We start from the raw sequence: 17,586 nt of genomic DNA on the forward strand, positions 1-17,586 counted from the left end.
CACTCTTTCATAGCTAATCGCCACCCACACTTCCAGCACAGGTGGCAGGGGCACTGGAAAATCACTGACGGAGGTGTGGTGGGAGCCTCCTGTACCTTTGGAATCCAGAGTGACATGACTGAAGGGTGAACGCTCCAACCCCTGGAGAGGGTGGGGGAGAAAGAATAACACTAGATGGCAATACAGCTGTGGTTCTCAGTGGGGTCAATTTTGCCCCCCAGGAACACATGGCAATGTCCGGTGACACTGTCACCATTAAAGGAGAGCTCTAGGGAGTAGAGGCCTGGATGCCGTGAACATCCCACAGTGCACAGGCCTGGCCCCTCAGCAAAGAAATAGCCAGTACAAAATGTCCGTAGTGCTGCTGTTGAAAGAGTCCACACCAAAACCAAGGTCATCTCATTCACCTTCTCTGTAGTAGAGGATCTTTAGCCAGGGTGTTAACGGTCACAGCTGAGCTGAATAGTGACCCTTCTGGATCCGAGATAAGTATATAAATTAAAAAAATGGGAACCAGCAGTTAGCATAATGGCTATGTCGCTGAACTCCCACGTAGTCAACCGCGGTTTGTGTCCCGGACCCGGTGGCTTAAAAAAACTCACGCCGGGCGCGTGTGCGTGCGTGCCCAAGATCCCGAGAGGAGAATGGAGGAGAAGGGATTGCAGCGTGACCATCCCCCCTGGGGGGTGATTTCTCGCTTTCTGTCTCTATGCCTCTCTCTCTGTCTGTCTGGCGAGCACACGCGCCCTACAGTGAAAATCTCTCCAAAAAAAAAAAAAAAATTCTTATTTCTTTCTTGAGAGAGAGATACCCCTCACAGAATCTTGCCATGTTGTGATGTGCCCGGTGTGTTCAGGTCCACCTCAGGTTTGAACCAAGGCTTCCAAATGGCTCCAGCACAGTGCAGGGTGCCCCTGCATTGTTCACTGTGGCTAGACTGAGAGAAGTGTATATTTTTAGAAGTTTATTTGTTTTAAAATGGAAACGCTTTTTTATTGTGGATGAAGATAAGCTAACAAAAGTGTGGCCTTTAAAAAAATTAATTAATTTTAATTTGATGAGAGAGAGAGACAGGAGAGAGAGAGAAAGAAAGTGAAAAAGCAAGCCTCCAGGTCTTGACTTCAAACTGTGGTTGGCCTATTCATCTTTTACCTCTCTCTCACCAATGCAGTGCCTTGCACATAGCAGGCTCTGTGAACTTCGCTGAACTGATGAGATTTTGCAAATGGTAGGGTAGACTCTTCTGTGTAATTTGCTGTTCGAACATATTTACCTGAAACAACACCATTAAATAACTTTTGTTACTGGTGCAAGTCATAGACTGGGCATTTGCACATGTCATCTCATTTCATCTTTAGGACTACCACGGAAGGCAGGTAGTAATTATCCTCATTTTCCAGATGAGGAGACTAGGGCTTAGAGAGGCAGGGTGACATGCTGGATGGGAAGTGGCAGATCTGGTCTCAAACTCAAAGCCTGTGCTGTAACCATTGAGCTATGCTGCCGAACTGGGGCAACCAAATTCTTGACTTCCTGGATGTCCTCTTTCAAATGTTTCCTAGGTCTGGAATGTGATGCCAGCAACTCTCTGGAGCCTTACGGAGCCAGAAGCCAGAATTGGAGTTCATACATTCTAGGAGAAGTTTCTACAGCCAAGGCCCTGTGAGGTGGGCGAGCCTACCTTCGACTTCAAAGAAAGTCAGAGAAATTGATTAGGAGAAATATCTTCAGGAAATTGGGTGTTTCTCTTTGATGCAAACGTTTAAGACTATTGAGTAATTGGAAAAGTCATGATGTATTTTTCCATGTTTTTCTATGCAAAAACACATCACAATTTTTCTGATGACCCAGCATTTTCATTAACACAAGTTGATGTTCTAAGGCAAATCTATCCATTACATTCAATGGATGGGTTCTCTAAGTGGACTTTTCACTTTGGGATGATGTAAGTTGACTTGCTGAAGCCCACATAAAAATAAAAAAAGTCCATGAATTTATGACAGGCTTTGGAGTTGGGTAGTCTGATTAAAATCCCAGTTTAGTAAGCTAGTTGACTTGGGCCAAGTTAATTAACCCCATGTCCGTATCCTTAAAATGTGAATGAAAATTCTGACCTTGCAGACTTTTATGGCAATGGAAATGATATTTGTAACAGCCTCAGTCGGTGCCTTGAATGCAGTAGGCACTCTGTCAGTGTTAGTGATTATGAGAATGTGCAGAGGGGCAGGCGTGGGGGTGAGGGCATAAGATTAAGACTTGCCTCCTTCCTGGAGAGAAAACCCGGGCTGCAAGTGAATCAGCAAGAAGCTGAGAGCAGCCTTGAGGCAGTATATCCCCAGCATGTGACTGGGATTGAGATGAAAACATTTTGTTAATTTGTGAAGTTCTCATTAAATAAAGGGAGAAAGACCATTTTCCTTAGGACTTTAAATATGCTAATTAGCTTTATTAAAATCCCAAGAAAGAGCTCTAAAATCATAATTTTCTAAATTTATTTGACCATAGAACCTTTTGATCAAGGCCACCCTGGGGGATCTAATTTTGCCCTGACAAGCCCTGGGAAAGCTCCAAGTACCAGATAAAAATTGAAGAGTGAGTTAAATTGTACTTATTCAAGTCTAGTGACAAGACCAGAACTAGAATAACTTTGCTGACAGCTTAGACTTCGTAACAAGGACTAAGTTGTACTTAGACATTTACTTATTTTTTTAAATCACTTTTTGTCTGTAAACTTGTTGTATATGATGATATATTCTGACTGCTCATTGGTTAGTAATGTCACTTCAGTAGCATTAAGCTTCCATTTTAACATAGTATAAAAGAAAAGTATGCTAATTCTTTGTCTAGAAGCAGCATACCCAGGATGAGTGTATGTATTTTCTTGTTTTTATTTGTTTGTTTGAAAGAACAAATTAGTAACTGTATGAAGAGGCAGCAACTATCGCCCCCTCATCCTCAGCAGATCCTGGGTAAAGAGGAATGTTTCCTCACTTTGACCCAGAGATAATGACCACTGTCCCACGATTTATTCCTTTACTCACAATTATAAGAGGTCTACAAAAAGTTCATGAAAAATGGGTATTAAGCAAAAACTACGCATGCATTTCAAAAATTTTTGTTCCCCAAAATAAACTCATACTCTTATTCTATTTTCCCACAAACTTTTTGAAGTTCTCTCAAATAGGCAATTCTTTTCTAAAAGTGTCTTTAAATTTTTTTTTTTAAATTTTATAATCAATCACTGTATATCGTTACAGCATACAAAATGAATTTTCCCATCCAGAACACACTGTACATTGGCTCAAAGATATCACCATATATATTATCAACAGATAATTTTCCATTTTGTGTTTCTTAAATGTTTTGCTTCTTTCTTTCCCCCCTTCATTCTCTCCCTCTTATCCTCTGCCATTTCCCACCTTCCACATTATTCACAATTGTGAAGAAATGGAACCAACCCAAATGTGCATGCACAGATGAGTGGACTGAAAAAATGTGGCACATATACACTGTGAAATACTACTCAGTCATAAAAATCAATGAGACCTTAGCTTTTGATAGAGAGTGGATGAATATGGAAGGTTTACTGCTAAGTGAAACAAGCAGTAAAGGGAGACACTATATGTCCCCCAAAGTGCTTATTTATTTATTCATGAGTGAGAAAGAGAAAGAGAGCAGGAGAGAGAAAGACAGCAACACCAGCAGGGTCTGTGATCCACTCCCAGCTTTAGTTGACCCTAGATCACAGCCACCTGCACATCCAATGTACTCAGGGAGCTCTCCGGATGTGAACCTGGAACCTTCTCATGTGGGTAGGCATCATGGAACATTATGCTTTATTGCTGCGTCACTGTCCAGCCTCTATAGGTAACTCTTAAGCCTTCTCACTATAGTCGAATACCAGAAAGCAATTTAGTAAGAGGGATTAATTCTAGTTGGTGACAACTTGCCAGTTTTATGGGTGGAAAAATAAATATCCAGTGTTCAGCCACCAAGACACCCTTGCACAGAAGATTTTGGCAGGTGAGGGATTAGCAGGTAGCCCATTAGACACTACTGCTCTAAAAGGTCCTACAGTGAATAAGGGAAATGCTGCTGTGAATGGCAGTCTGGATATTTCTATCAGTTTCATTCATCTGCTAAGAAGACAATCCTGACCTGCTAAATAAGGTGATGCTTTGGCAGGCTCAGGTGACATGGATTAGGGGAACCCAACCCAAATCTGTGCTTTTGTGATCTGCTCGCCACCTCTCTGCATCACGCTTCACCAGCACATGCCAGGTGGCAGAGATTAGCCACACGCAGGAGTCTGCCACCCTCAGCACTAGAGCCAAGGGAGGGGAAGGCATTGGAGACACTGATGTCTGTCCTTGTTTGCTCTGGGCTCTCACCTGAGGCTTCAAGTGAGCCTGGCGCAGCTTTCTTCCTAGGGAGGGTATTTGATCTTCCGCTTTTAAAGGAATTTCAAAGAATATGAGAAAGACTTCATCAGGAAGGACTGACATTCAATTAATGGGTGGAGTGTCTTAAAGAAGAACCCGATGCAGAATTCTCTTCATTGGGTTGTCTTTGGATGGGTGACATCGATTTAAAGATCCAAACATTTGTTGATGGACATTACGCATTCAATTTCAAAAATAATTCTCAACATAGGGTAGATGCCTCCTCTTATAAATATTTTATTTATATTTAAAAATACTCTTTTCATTTATTTTATTCCTGATAGAGAGTATGTATGAGAGAGAGAGAGAGAGAGAGAGAGAGAGAGAGAGAGAGAGAGAGAGAAAGGAGAGAGAGAGAGAAGCACTCCACAGGATCTTGTCAGGTGGGCAATCCCCTTTCCTTAACCTTCCAGCTTCTAAGGATCTGGCACGTGTGCTCACACCTGGTGTTTTTTTTTGGAGAGGTTTTTTGCTATAGGGCGCGTGCACTCACCAGACAGAGAGAGACATAGAGACAGAAAGCGAGAAATCACCCCCTAGGGGGGATGGTCATGCCACAATCCCTTCTCCTCCATTCTCCTCTCGGGATCTTGGGCACACATGCACACGCGCCCGGCGTGAGTTTTAAGCCACCGGGTCCAGGATGTGAACTGCGGTCGACTACGTGGGAGTTCAGCGACATAGCCATTACGCTAACTGCTGGTTCCCCACACGTGTATGAGAGAGAGAGAGAGAGAGAGAGAGAGAGAGAGAGAGAGAGAGAGAGAAAGGAGAGAGAGAGAGAAGCACTCCACAGGATCTTGTCAGGTGGGCAATCCCCTTTCCTTAACCTTCCAGCTTCTAAGGATCTGGCACGTGTGCTCACACCTGGTGTTTTTTTTTGGAGAGGTTTTTTGCTATAGGGCGCGTGCACTCACCAGACAGAGAGAGACATAGAGACAGAAAGCGAGAAATCACCCCCTAGGGGGGATGGTCATGCCACAATCCCTTCTCCTCCATTCTCCTCTCGGGATCTTGGGCACACATGCACACGCGCCCGGCGTGAGTTTTAAGCCACCGGGTCCAGGATGTGAACTGCGGTCGACTACGTGGGAGTTCAGCGACATAGCCATTACGCTAACTGCTGGTTCCCCACACCTGGTGTGTTTTCAAGTTGACCAGAGGATCCTAACTCCTAACCCACACTTGGCCACATGGCTTCTAGTCGTTCAGCTTACTACCTACTGCACCACCAGGTTGGGCCTAGATTCCTCCTTTTATAAATAAGAAAAGAGAGACTCAAGGAGGTCAAGCAGCCATGTAAAGTCATCACTTGCTGAGAAGTAGAGATGGGATTTGAACCCATGGTATTTGAAGTCCATCATTTCAGATTTTTTGTTAGACCATATCTATCTTATTCTTGTGTGGCATTTTGTAATTTTCAAAGGACTTCCCATGTACATTACAACCTACAAGGTTTACCACAAATCATTGAGATAAGAAAGTGTCTGACAGATTAGGACACAGCCTTAATATGTTAAATCATGGCCCAAGATCACCCAACCCAAGTTCATTCTATTGTAGGTCTCACTCCCTACTATTCTAGTTGGTTTCCTTACTCTCCACTCACATTTGGCTCCTTTTCCCTATCATTCTTTGGTGAGTTTCTTGAGGATGCAAAATCATCTTGAAAATAGCCAAGGTCAGACATGACATAAGGTATTCCCTTCCCTTATATTCCCAAATAGTGTTCTAGAAGTAGCTAAATATACTACTAGTTTTTTATGTGTCAAGCACTGCACTAAACATTTTATAGTTATTTAACTTGTTTAATGCTTACAACAATCCTATAAAGTACGTGCTATTGTTAACCCCATTATATAGTTGATGAAACCAGACACATAAAAATTAAGTAACTTTTTCAACCAAGGTCAAGGAGCTGGTGAGTATGAGGTTGAGATCCAACCTGGCAGACTGGCTCAGACAAACTGTAGATGGAGAACTCAGAATTAGCTGCAGAACACTTGAAATCACTCTACTTAGGTCACAGTTTTTTCAGATCAAACCTGTGCCCTAGATTAACTTTTTCAGAAACCAACCTAGGGAGACAGTTTGGCTGGAATTCTGGATATACCTACTACCTATTTCCCAGGGAGTCAGTCCTTCCTGCACCTGTCATACCCTATAAACCTAATGCGTAGACAACGACCTGTGTATTTGCTCTTGCCATGTGTGGAGTGGTTGGGTGTGGAGGTGGGTTGGCAAGAGAATGGGGGTGGCTAAACTCTAGCAAGTTAGAACAGTAACTCATCTGTGTACCTGTTCTTCTACCAAGGGTCTTTTACTCCCCTCCTCTCCCACTGGCCTGACCCAGATGGACTACCCATGTTCTAGATGAGGGCTTCTCAAATTTCTTATACATAATGATCATCTGGAGGGTTTGCTAAAAATACAGACACTTAAGGTCTTCCTTTGAAGATTTTCATACATGGGACTGGAGTGGGAGCTGAGTCTAAATATTTTTGTGCTTAGACATAGTCACTGGGCACTTTATACATTTGTGGTGACTTACCTTATACTAGGAGCTGGACATTTACAATGGGTAGGACTCAATCCCTTCCCTGGAGAAGCTCAGGACCTGAACGGGTATACTGACAAGTAAATAGGTAAGTACCTTGTATGTAAGGGCCACAATGGGAAACACACAAGTGTAGTGGTGGTGAGACAGGGAGGGGTATCTGTCCCAGACCTGGTGATAGAGCAGGAGGAGATCCCAACCACCAGCCCTGAGTTGGGTCCTAAACACAACACATGCTCCTGGGGTCTCCAAGCTGACTTGAGGCATCAGGAGGGTCCCCACATTCTGTCCCCACTTGCTTGTGGATCCAGAGATCATTTGCTGTTGGTCTGGGATGGTGGCTGGATCACGTGACCTCAGACCCCTCCCCTTGCACATGTCCTTCTCCCTGGCCAAGCCTCACACTTGATTGCTCCATGTCAGGAGTTTCCCTGTTCCCAAGGGCGGACATGGTAGCTCCACTTTAGTTTCTTTCACACAAACAGTATTTCACAGCTCAAACTCTAGGCCTGTTTAAATGGATGCCTTTGGTGGAAGAGTGAACCCTGGGAGATCAGGGTACCTCTCACCCCTCAACCCCACTTCAGGTCCTCTCTAAAAAGTTGGGACAGGCAACATGGCACCAGGAGATAATGTCCAACATTGAGAGAAACAGGTTCAGCCACTGCTGGGGCCTGTGAGTGCTCTGACATCGCAGGGAAGGACCCAGCCCACCTAGAGGAGGGCACCTGGTCCTCACTCCTGTGTCACAGTGCTCAACAGCTCCTAATCCCTTGGCACCAAAGCCAAATCATCCCGTTGGATAAGATGCTGCTTGCTTCCCTAAGACCCTTGAGGAAATCACACCAAGGAAGGGAGGAGAGCTCCAGTCTTTTGTCAACGGAAGCAAGTTTAGTGATTAAGCTAAGACAGCAAAGCCATTGGTCCAGAGGATTATCTCTGAGGTGTGTTGGGAACCAAGAAGTAACTTATTGCCTGCAAGGCAAGCCAAACCCAAGATGACTCTCAGCTAATTGCTTGCCTCTCCTTCTGCCAAACCAAACTCCCTGGTATATAAAGGCCAGTCTCCTCTGTTGTCCCCATCCTCTGCCTTTGTCCCTCTCTGCTCTCGCTAAGCCATTGCTAGCTCATCTCTTTGCTTTCACCATGAACAGACAAGTCTGCAAGAAATCCTTCAGTGGTGGGAGCCGTGGCTTCTCTGGACGCTCTGCTGTGGTCTCTGGTAGCAGCAGAATGAGCTCTGTGGCCCGCTCTGGGGGAGCCAGTGGAGGGGCCTGTGGGGTCCGGGGTGGAGCAGGTGGCTTTGGCAGTCACAGCCTCTACAACCTGGGTGGCAACAAGAGCATCTCCATCAGTGTGGCAGGTTGTGGCTCCCGGGCTGGAGGACGTAGCAGCTACGGCAGTGGCTTTGGAGGCAGCTATGGAAGCAGAATGAGCTCTGTGGCTCGCTCTGGGGGAGCCAGTGGAGGGGCCTGTGGGATCCGGGGTGGAGCAGGTGGCTTTGGCAGTCACAGCCTCTACAACCTGGGTGGCAACAAGAGCATCTCCATTAGTGTGGCAGGTTCCCGGGCTGGTGGCTTTGGTGGAGGACGTAGCAGCTGTGTCAGTGGCTTTGGGGGCAGCTATGGAGGTGGCTTTGGGGGTAGCTATGGAGGTGGCTTTGGTGGTGGCTATGGAGGTGGCTTTGGTGGTGGCAGAGGAATGGGAGGTGGCTTTGGTGGAGCTGGTGGTTTTGGTGGAGCTGGTGGTTTTGGTGGCACTGGTGGCTTTGGTGGAGTTGGTGGTTTTGGCCCTGGTGGCTTTGGTGGCCCCGGTGGCTTTGGCCCTGGTGGCTTCCCTGGGGGAATCCAGGAAGTGACTGTCAACCAGAGCCTCCTGCAACCCCTCAATGTGGAGATCGACCCTCAGATTGGGCAAGTAAAGGCCCAGGAGCGGGAGCAGATCAAGACCCTCAACAACAAGTTCGCCTCCTTCATTGACAAGGTGAGGGCAAAGCCTAGAGGTGTTGCGGAGGGTTTACGCTGCTCAGGGGTTTGGTATAGGAAGATACCAGGCTGGGAAGCAGGAGGCCTGGTTCTGCCTTGGTCTGTACAGGATAGAGAACATACTACTTATACTCTTCGGGCCCAGCTATAAAAATGGGAGAAGGATTCCTGGGCTTAATTTCCTTCTAAGGATGAGGTGAGGCAATGAGATGAGGGTCTACACAGGCTCTTAGCTCTTTGAAGAGTGGGGCCTGAGCCATGAAATTGGTATGGTTAACTTCCAATTCCCCTTGAAAAACAATCACTTGGCAGTCCAAACTAGCTGGTAATCCAAACTTGCACTCGTGTGAATCTTGGGACCTGCCTCTCAGTGATGAGTGTTGGCAGCCAACTTATCTTCCAAATGATGCTGTGCTTCAGCCAATATGAAATTGAGCAGTCCGTGTTGGGACAGAGAAGCTGCGCTGGGTCTGAGGATTTGTAAAAGATCCAGGTCAGCTGCAAACCAAGTAACTGAAAGGAAGTCCTCATATGTGAACCTTGTAAGGAAATGTGTTCCATTGCCTTTCTGGAGGTGAAAAAGGTTACATCTAAAAAGCAATGATTAATAACTTTATTTACATTGGCCTCCTTTAGTTGTATTCTGAAGGGTCCTGATAGATCTAGAACAGTCTTGGGTTTGACTCTTACCTTTGTCACTCAGAATTCATGTCACTTTGGGTAACTTAAATTCTTTGAGCCTCAGTGTTTTTATCTGTAAAATAGTGATCTTTTATAGGTGGTTGTGAGGAGTAAATGAGAGAATATGTGATAATAGCAGGCATAGCATATGCTTTAACAAATTCTAGCTTTTTCTTTTCTAAATCCTTATCCTTTCTGTATTTCAGAAAATACAGGCAATTGCAGGTTGAAGATCAGGTTCATTCTTCACCTTTCCCTCCTTGGGGAATGGGTGGCCCCACCTGGCCAACATAAAGGCTGACTTCTTTTATTCCCTCCCCCCGACCATTGTAGGTGCGGTTCCTGGAACAGCAAAACAAGGTCCTGGAGACCAAGTGGGAACTGCTCCAGCAGCAGACCACAGGCTCTGGCTCCGGCCCCCGCAGCCTGGAGCCTGTCTTTGAATCCTACATCAGCTATCTGCGCAAGCAGTTGGATACGCTTGTTGGAGAGAGGGGGAACCTGGAGGGGGAGCTGAAGAGCATGCAGGACCTGGTGGAAGACTTCAAGAAGAAGTGAGGCCCCAAATGGGGAGTTTCCCTTTCTGGGCCATTAGCAGGGAGGCTTGGTCTTAATTTGGGATTTCAATTTTTCCTGACTGCACCTTCTGTCAATACTCTTTGATGGATTTATTGAGTGAAGCATGACCGAGCAGAAGTGAGTGAAAGGGTGGGGACTGAGATCCTACGTGGCTGATTGTTACACATTTTTCAGTTTCCAGGGAGGCCCCCTCTTATACATGCTCAGATGGACAAAAGAGACTTCCCAGAGTTTAAAGTCCTTTAGGATGGGGAGTCCTTCACACTAAATGTACACAGGAATCAAAAAGGCATATTACTGTATTCTAGTCCTCGGTACTCTGAAGCAGTAGGTGTGGGGCAGGTTCCAGGACTCTGAGTATTCCTAGGTCCTGGGGACTTGAAGTAGATGGCCCAGGGCTGCACTTTGTAAAGTACTCTTTTACTGTATGTGGTATAGTCCTGTATCTGCAACTTTAGTCAGCTTCTTTCAGCAGGTTCCAAGTCATAGTTCATGCCCTCTGAGGTCTGTGAAGGGTAAATTGAGTCTTTGAAGGTGAGAGGGAGACATCCCTAAGGGTCAGGACCTGTAGGACTGGCCATGCCTGCTCCAGGGCAGCCCCTTTCCTGATTGGCTGCATCTGTAATGGGCTTTGTGCGGAGCTCTGGGAGGCCAGTGGCAACTCGGATTGGCATTGCCTGGAAATTTCTTCTTTCCTAGAATTCTTCAATCTTAATGAAATCCAAACACCTGGTAGGACATTTTAGTTCTTAACAGTCAGAAATCCTACAGCCTTGATGCATACAGAAGACATGAGTTCATTCTTACCCCCAGTACCTATAAGAAGCAACTATAATTAAGGAAAATAGAAGCAGAGAAAACAGACAGAAGCACCTGGTGAGAGCAAATATCTCTGGAGCCCAGATGTGCACATTGTGCTTTGTGCAGTAGATCAAAGTGCCCAGGGATGTAGACAGGCTCCTTAAAGTCTCACTCCACCTGGATTGCACACATCTCTGCTTCTCACCAGACTTGGACTCCATGTGAGCTCAGTGCAAAATAATGCAGGATCCTTGTTAAAAAAAAGTCCAGAGACCAGCAGTTAGTGTAATGGCTATGTTGCTGGACTCCCATGTAGTCAACCGTGGTTCGAGTCCCGGACCCAGTGGCTTAAAACTCACACCGGGCGCATGTGCATGCCCAAGATCCCGGGAGGAGAATGGAGGAGAAGGGACTGCAGTGTGGCCATCTCCCCTGGGGTGTGATTTCTTGCTTTCTGTCTCTCTGTCTCTGTCTGTCTGGTGAGTGCATGCGCCCTATAGCAAAAACCTCTCAAAAAAAAAAAAAAAGCCCAAAAACAAGAAAGGGCCCAGCCAGTGGTGTGGTGGTTAAGATGGCTGGATTCCATATGGACGACTATGTGGTTTGTGTCTCAGATCCAACAGCTTGAAAAACATGCTGGGTGTGTGTGCACATGTGCCCCAAATTTTGAAAGCAGGAAGAAATGGAGGAGAAGGGAGAAATGATTGGAGTGTGACTATCTCCCAAAGGGGGTGCTTTCTTACTCTCCCACCTTTCTCACTGTCTCTTTCTGGAGACTGCACACGCCTTCTGGCAAATTAAAAAAAATAATGATTTTTAAAGAGAGACTTTTGCTATAGAGCCTGTGAGCTTGCCAAAGAAACAGGAGAGAGAGAGAGAGAGAGAGAGAGAGAGACAGACAGAAAAAGAGAAATCGCCCCTAAGGAGGGAGGGCCGTGCCACAATCTCTTCGCCTCCATTCTCTTCCTAGAATTTTGGGCATGCCTGCACATGTGCCTGGTGTGAGTTTTAAGCCACTGGGTCTAGGAGTTGAATGGTGGTGGACTACGTCAGAGTCCATTGATATAACCATTATGCCATCTGCTGGTCTTCCTCCCCCCCAGTTATTAATATAGGCTCCCCCCCCAAAAAAAATGGTTAATATCGGCTGCCCTGTAGCACAGTGGCTAAGCTTGTACACAGGAAGTGAAATCCTCCATGGCTGTTTGTGATTCAGATCTTGGCTCTGGCACTCTAGCATCCTGAAAAACACACTGGACATGTGTGTATGTATGCCCAGGTTCCTGATGGGATGCAGAAATGGAGTAAAAACAGATTGAGGTGTGACCAGGCCCAGTTGTGGGGGTACTCTCTCTTCTCTCTCTCTCATGCACACATATGCTCTCCGACAAAAAGTAAAACAAAACAAAATAAAAAAAAAATAGAGCAAAACAAAAAGCCCACAAAAAAATATTTTCTTTGCTAACAGCAAAAACAAAACCCAGAAACCCCGGAAATCATCAAGAATGTGAAGATGGTGCTAGCAGAGCATTAAAATGAAGTAAATACCTTCTGGGCCCAGGGGACTCATGACTGCACAGGTCACAAGTCCAGGCAGCTGGTCCCGTCTCCATGAGGAGATTCTGCACGAGTGCTTGGGATCCTCACATCTGTTTCTGTCACTACTGTAATGTCCAGTGTGTGCCTCTTTCTGTTACAGGTATGAAGATGAGATCAACAAGCGCACTGCAGCAGAGAATGAGTTTGTGGGGCTCAAGAAGGTAGGTGGACCAGAATAAGCAGATCCAGGCATCCTTTCTCGGTGCTGTCCCTCAGGCAGAGGGCTGAGCCTGGTGCCCTGGGCACACTGACTCTATGCGTTGTGCGCAGGGTTTGCATTTTCCCTTACATTTTTGGAAATGAGGTGTTTGATGAAGGAAGCTACTGAGTATATTGCCAATGGGGAAAACACCTTAAAATGCTACTATGACTAATGAGCTCATTAATAATGCGAACTAATAATGAGCTTTTTATGTGGAGCATAAATCAAGATGGTCCACCTATAAATGTACCCCAGATGTTAATTCACAAATACTTGTAGCTTATTTAAAGCAGTCATCATAAAGATAAGGGAGTGAGCATACCCTCATCTTTTCTCTAGAGGTTGGGTTTTTGGTACTAACATACCTCAAAGGTATGTGTGATTTTCCTTACTTAAAATGACATGTTTGGCTAGTATGATTTTTATTTTGTTAAAGCATTGGGGTTTAATTGGTCAAAGCAATTAAAAGTAAGCAAACCATTCAATTTTCTTTCTTATACAAGAGAAGGTGAGAAATCACAATCAGGAGGAAGGTTAAGGGAAGGACAGAGAGGAGAGGCAAGGGCTCAGGAAAGAGCTGTGTTGGGGGGAGCAGAGGGTCACTCTGGGTTTCTGCCCTCCTCTTCAGGACGTGGATGCAGCTTTCATGAATAAGGTGGAGCTGCAGGCTAGAGTGGACAGCCTGACAGATGAAGTGAACTTCCTGAGAACCCTCTATGAAATGGTGAGTCCTTGGTTTGCCAAGTTCCAGAGCCTTGCTGTCTGATCTTTCCGAATACGCTTTCCAAGTGCCACTTTAGGGCACTTAGTGCCCTTAGCTCACCCCACATAGCTCACCCAGCAACAGAGTTCAGAACTCAGCTCTGTCCCACCCAGGAAATGTTCATGGAGCTCCTCCAACCTGCATAGACCTAGCCCACAGGGCCAGGGTCCTTCTCTGTCCTTAGCCCATTTTGTTCTAAACCTTCCCTCTGGCTCCTAGACCAGCATCACAGTAACTTTTCCCTAATATTCCTCTCCACTGTGGTCCCGTGAAAACCCACGCAGCAGGGATGGGATCTCTTGCTGATACTTTCAGGCTGACAACCTAGTTAGATTGACTTATTTCCCTTTAGCCTTGTTGTCTGGCATTCTTTCGGCTGTAGCTAGGTCTGAAATTTAAGCTTATTTGTCTAACCGACCCTTCTTAGCTGCATTCTTGGGTTATTGCAGCTGGTAGAGGATTCCCAACATGCCTCGTGATAGGGGATGGTGAGAGTGACCGTCATGTTTCCTGTAGGAGCTGTCCCAGATGCAGAGTCATGTCAGTGACACGTCCGTGGTGCTGTCCATGGACAACAACCGCTGCCTGGACCTGGACAGCATCATTGCCGAGGTCCGTGCTCAGTATGAGGAGATCGCCCAGAGGAGCAAGGCGGAGGCTGAGGCCTTGTATGAAACCAAGGTGGGAGCCTTCCCTTTGTCCCTATACTGTAGTTTTAGATCCTGATGACCTTTATCAAGAGTGTGCCATATTGATGGGGTTTTCTTCTATCAGCTTGGAGAACTGCAGACCACAGCTGGCAGGCATGGAGATGATCTGAGGAACACCAAGAGCGAGATCATGGAGCTCAACAGGATGATCCAGAGGCTGCGGGCTGAGATAGAGAATGTCAAGAAGCAGGTAGGTCTGGACTTATGGAGAGATCCTGAAGGTCTTCTGGGAGGAGAGGCACCAGCTGTGCTTGCTGTTACATGTTTTCTCCATTTTTTCATGGTGTCACATGTGGAACAGCAGTGTCTGGGAACCTCCATTCGCCAGATCCTCCTGGAGTCTGGGCTTCTTGGAATGTTCCCTAAGGAGAGATGCTTGCTCATTGTAGTTTGCTTGGCAAATCTTGCAACTGCAGTGTTGGCCTTAAAAATTCAGCTCTCAGAAGGTCTTCCCTCAGTGGAGTTATTTATCACACCGTTCACATAATCCCAATAGCTGCTTTGTATCACAGAAATGAAGTGATTAGGCAAGGGAGTTTTTTAGTCTTGCAAAAAAGAGCTGAGCCTAATCAGACCACTACCACCTTTACTAGGAAAGCAAATTAGCATTCTTTTTTTTTTTTTAAAAGAATTATTTTATTTAACTTTATTTATTTATTTTAATTTGACCAGGGAGACAGAGTGAGCAAGAGTGAGAAAGCAAGCCACCAGGTCTGGGACTTGAACCGTGGTCGGTCATGTGGGAGTCCAGCGTCCTTAACCACCACGCCACCTGCCGGCCCCAACAAATGAGCATTCTTTTTACTAATTTTATTTTATAAAAAAGAAGTTGATTTCAATGAGCCAAAAATTAATCAATAGCAAAGTTGACTTTTGTTTTCTGATCATGCCCCACTATATTTCTAAAAAAGAGAGAGAGGCCTGCTGAATGGGGGGTGGGGTGGGGGAGAGATCTCTCAGGAAAAATCAGGTGTTCATTTCCTGGTCACTATGCTCGTTGATTTTCTATATCTTTCTACTCTAGAATACCAACCTGCAGTCGGCCATTGCAGAGGCTGAGCAGCGTGGGGAGATGGCTCTCAAGGATGCCAATGCCAAGCTCCAAGACTTGCAGGCTGCCCTGCAGAAGGCCAAGGATGACCTGGCCCGGCTGCTGAAGGAGTACCAGGAGCTGATGAATGTTAAGCTGGCCCTCGACGTGGAGATCGCCACCTACCGCAAGCTGCTGGAGGGCGAGGAGTGCAGGTGAGAGGCTGTGGGGTCAGCATTCTCTAGCTGCTGTTTAGAGTGACCTTTGATGACGAAGAAAGGGAGCAAGATAACGGGGAAAGGACAACTCAGGCAAAAGGCAAGGAGTCTCCTAAATTGAGTTAAAGGTTCAAGCCCCACTATTTCTTGTCAATAAAGATCATTCAATTTTCTATTTCTCTATCATGGACCTAAATAGAACATACTATTGACTATTATGTGCAATGCATTAGAAAAAGTGCTTTAGAGTAATGACAAAGATGACAAACCAGCGCTGTCCACTGGAACTTTCTGAGATGATGAAAATGTTCTATACCTGTGCTGTCCAATATAGTAGCCATTAGCTACTTGAGCACTTGAAATTTGGCTAGTGCAACTGAGGAATAAGTTTTATGTACAATTTAATTTTAAATGAATTTAAACAGCTTCATTTGAGTAGTGGCTCACATATTAGACAGTTCAGAAAAAGACAGTCCCATAATCCCTCCCCCCTGAAACCTTTGGGAAAGTATCAACAGACATACTCTTGTAAAATATTAAAATACAGCAGGTAAAGGCTTAGTGATAGCAGATGTTACAAGAGTGTCGAGAATTGTGAGATCACTTCATTGCCCTTTGCTCCATGCAACCCGTGTTCAGAACCTCTGTTCTCAGGCAGCTCCCAGTTTGATGGAGGAGATGAGAAGAAAAGGATTGTGAAATCTTTTCCACGGACAGGAGCCAGAGTGAAGATGGTGTTAGGTGTATTGAGAGTCACAGGTTGAGGAGGGAGTGGTCAACACCAGTAGGCATGCATTCTCAAGGTGTGTAGACACATTCCACATCTGCTCAGATACCTGGACGTGCTTACTTCATTAATAGGACAAGACACAGGAGGATGGGCAGCGTGGGTAGGACATTTTCAAGTGCATCACATGTGTCAGCCTCTCTCATATCTTCTCCACCTTGAACAATCATCAATTCCACCACCACCCCCAGAAGGGCTTAATGGGATAAAAAGCCAGGGTTGGGTAGAGAATGGGAAGGACAGGTAAAGGTAGGAGGAAGGCCTTTGTCGGCACTAAGAGGTGAAGACGGGCTCATCAAGATGGGGTTAGTAGCTTACCCAGAGCAGATACTCTTGAGGGTGTACAGATGGCAAGATGGTATGTGGTTGGTGTAGGCTCTGAAGGTTTCAACCTGAAGAAGCTTTCTTTTCTGGGGAGATCTGCTCTGGAAACAGATTTAGAATAGGCTTTCTTCTCCCAGGAGCTTGACCACTCGAGCAGGGCAAGTAGGAGAGGATGGCCCCCAAGGTAATAAACTCTCAGCTCTTTGGCCAGTGACTCATTGTGAAAATAATTCATATCTTCTCTTCCTTTTAGGATGTCTGGAGAGTGTCAGAGTGCTGTGAGCATTTGTAAGTAGCCTGTTTTAAACCCTTCTCCCTGGGTTATAAAAAAGGCAACTAGAAACATTCTCTGATCAACTTTCAGGAGAGAGGGCCTGACCCATCTGAGACCAGGCCACCTGATGGCATCTAGGGTCTCAGGCCTCAGTCACTTACTCTGCTCCTAGTGTAAGCTGGCAACCTCTCAGGCCAAAGCTAAAATCCCTATGGGCTTGTGGAATTACCTAGGTTGGAGAACCAGAGATTTCTGTGGGTATTTTCTGGCTCTTGATCTTGGGAAAAGGGCAGCAGAGGGCCAGGCTCACGCTCATTACTTGCAAACGGAGGCCTTAGAGAAAGTTGAGCAACCTTCTCTAAGTTGAATAGCTAAGCAGGGTGGGGTTGGGAGACAGACCCAGGTCTCCTGCATCCCAAGCCTTTACCCCAAGTTGAGTGCCTGTTTTCTTGCAGCGGTGGTCAGCAACGTCACCAGCACCAGCAGCAGCTCTGGTGGGAGCCGTGGAGGTTTCAGTGGCAGCAGCAGCGGTGGATACAGAGGCAGCAGCAGCAGCAGCAGCAGCAGAGGTGGCAGCGGTGTCTACGGAGGAGTCAGCAGTGGCAGCAGCAGTGGGGGCAGGGGTAGCAGCCGG

At 46.1% G+C, this 17,586-nt stretch overlaps 2 protein-coding genes and 1 long non-coding RNA gene across 7 annotated transcripts in view; 1 reads left to right on the forward strand and 2 right to left on the reverse strand.

Moving 5' to 3' along the window:
* Positions 1-1,115: 1,115 nt before the first annotated feature.
* Positions 1,116-15,430, reverse strand: LOC106736281 (uncharacterized). Its single transcript, XR_001371324.1, has 3 exons — positions 15,353-15,430; positions 6,994-7,072; positions 1,116-1,273 (listed from the first exon to the last, which is right to left on the reverse strand). It is a non-coding gene; the product is annotated as an uncharacterized LOC106736281 (long non-coding RNA).
* LOC102468232 (keratin, type II cytoskeletal 2 oral) overlaps positions 8,029-17,586 on the forward strand; it is a 10,335-nt gene continuing 777 nt past the window's right edge. The window contains exons 1-11 of the mRNA XM_006141595.1: positions 8,029-8,365; positions 8,561-8,599; positions 8,630-8,982; positions 9,999-10,219; positions 12,745-12,805; positions 13,475-13,570; positions 14,126-14,290; positions 14,384-14,509; positions 15,344-15,564; positions 16,932-16,966; positions 17,408-17,583. Of these exons, the coding sequence (XP_006141657.1) occupies positions 8,146-8,365; positions 8,561-8,599; positions 8,630-8,982; positions 9,999-10,219; positions 12,745-12,805; positions 13,475-13,570; positions 14,126-14,290; positions 14,384-14,509; positions 15,344-15,564; positions 16,932-16,966; positions 17,408-17,583 (1,713 nt within the window). The 5' untranslated portion in view covers positions 8,029-8,145. The remainder of the gene's footprint in view (positions 8,366-8,560; positions 8,600-8,629; positions 8,983-9,998; positions 10,220-12,744; positions 12,806-13,474; positions 13,571-14,125; positions 14,291-14,383; positions 14,510-15,343; positions 15,565-16,931; positions 16,967-17,407; positions 17,584-17,586) is intronic.
* Positions 15,467-17,586, reverse strand: part of LOC102503018 (ADP-ribosylation factor-like protein 2-binding protein) — an 8,973-nt gene continuing 6,853 nt past the window's right edge. The window contains exons 1-3 of one of the 5 annotated variants that reach the window (XR_003551448.1): positions 17,380-17,454; positions 16,673-16,779; positions 15,535-15,611 (exon numbers count right to left, since the gene is read on the reverse strand). The gene's annotated coding sequence lies outside the window, so the exon portion shown is untranslated. Of the gene's footprint in view, positions 15,612-16,672; positions 16,780-17,379; positions 17,455-17,498; positions 17,535-17,586 lie in introns of those variants that run through there. The other 4 variants (XR_001371323.1, XM_006141594.1, XM_006141592.1 and 1 more) reach the window with 4 other exon arrangements.

This window comes from Tupaia chinensis, unplaced genomic scaffold (genome assembly GCF_000334495.1).
Source record: "Tupaia chinensis unplaced genomic scaffold, TupChi_1.0 Scaffold000059_1, whole genome shotgun sequence".
Classification (NCBI taxonomy): domain Eukaryota; kingdom Metazoa; phylum Chordata; class Mammalia; order Scandentia; family Tupaiidae; genus Tupaia; species Tupaia belangeri.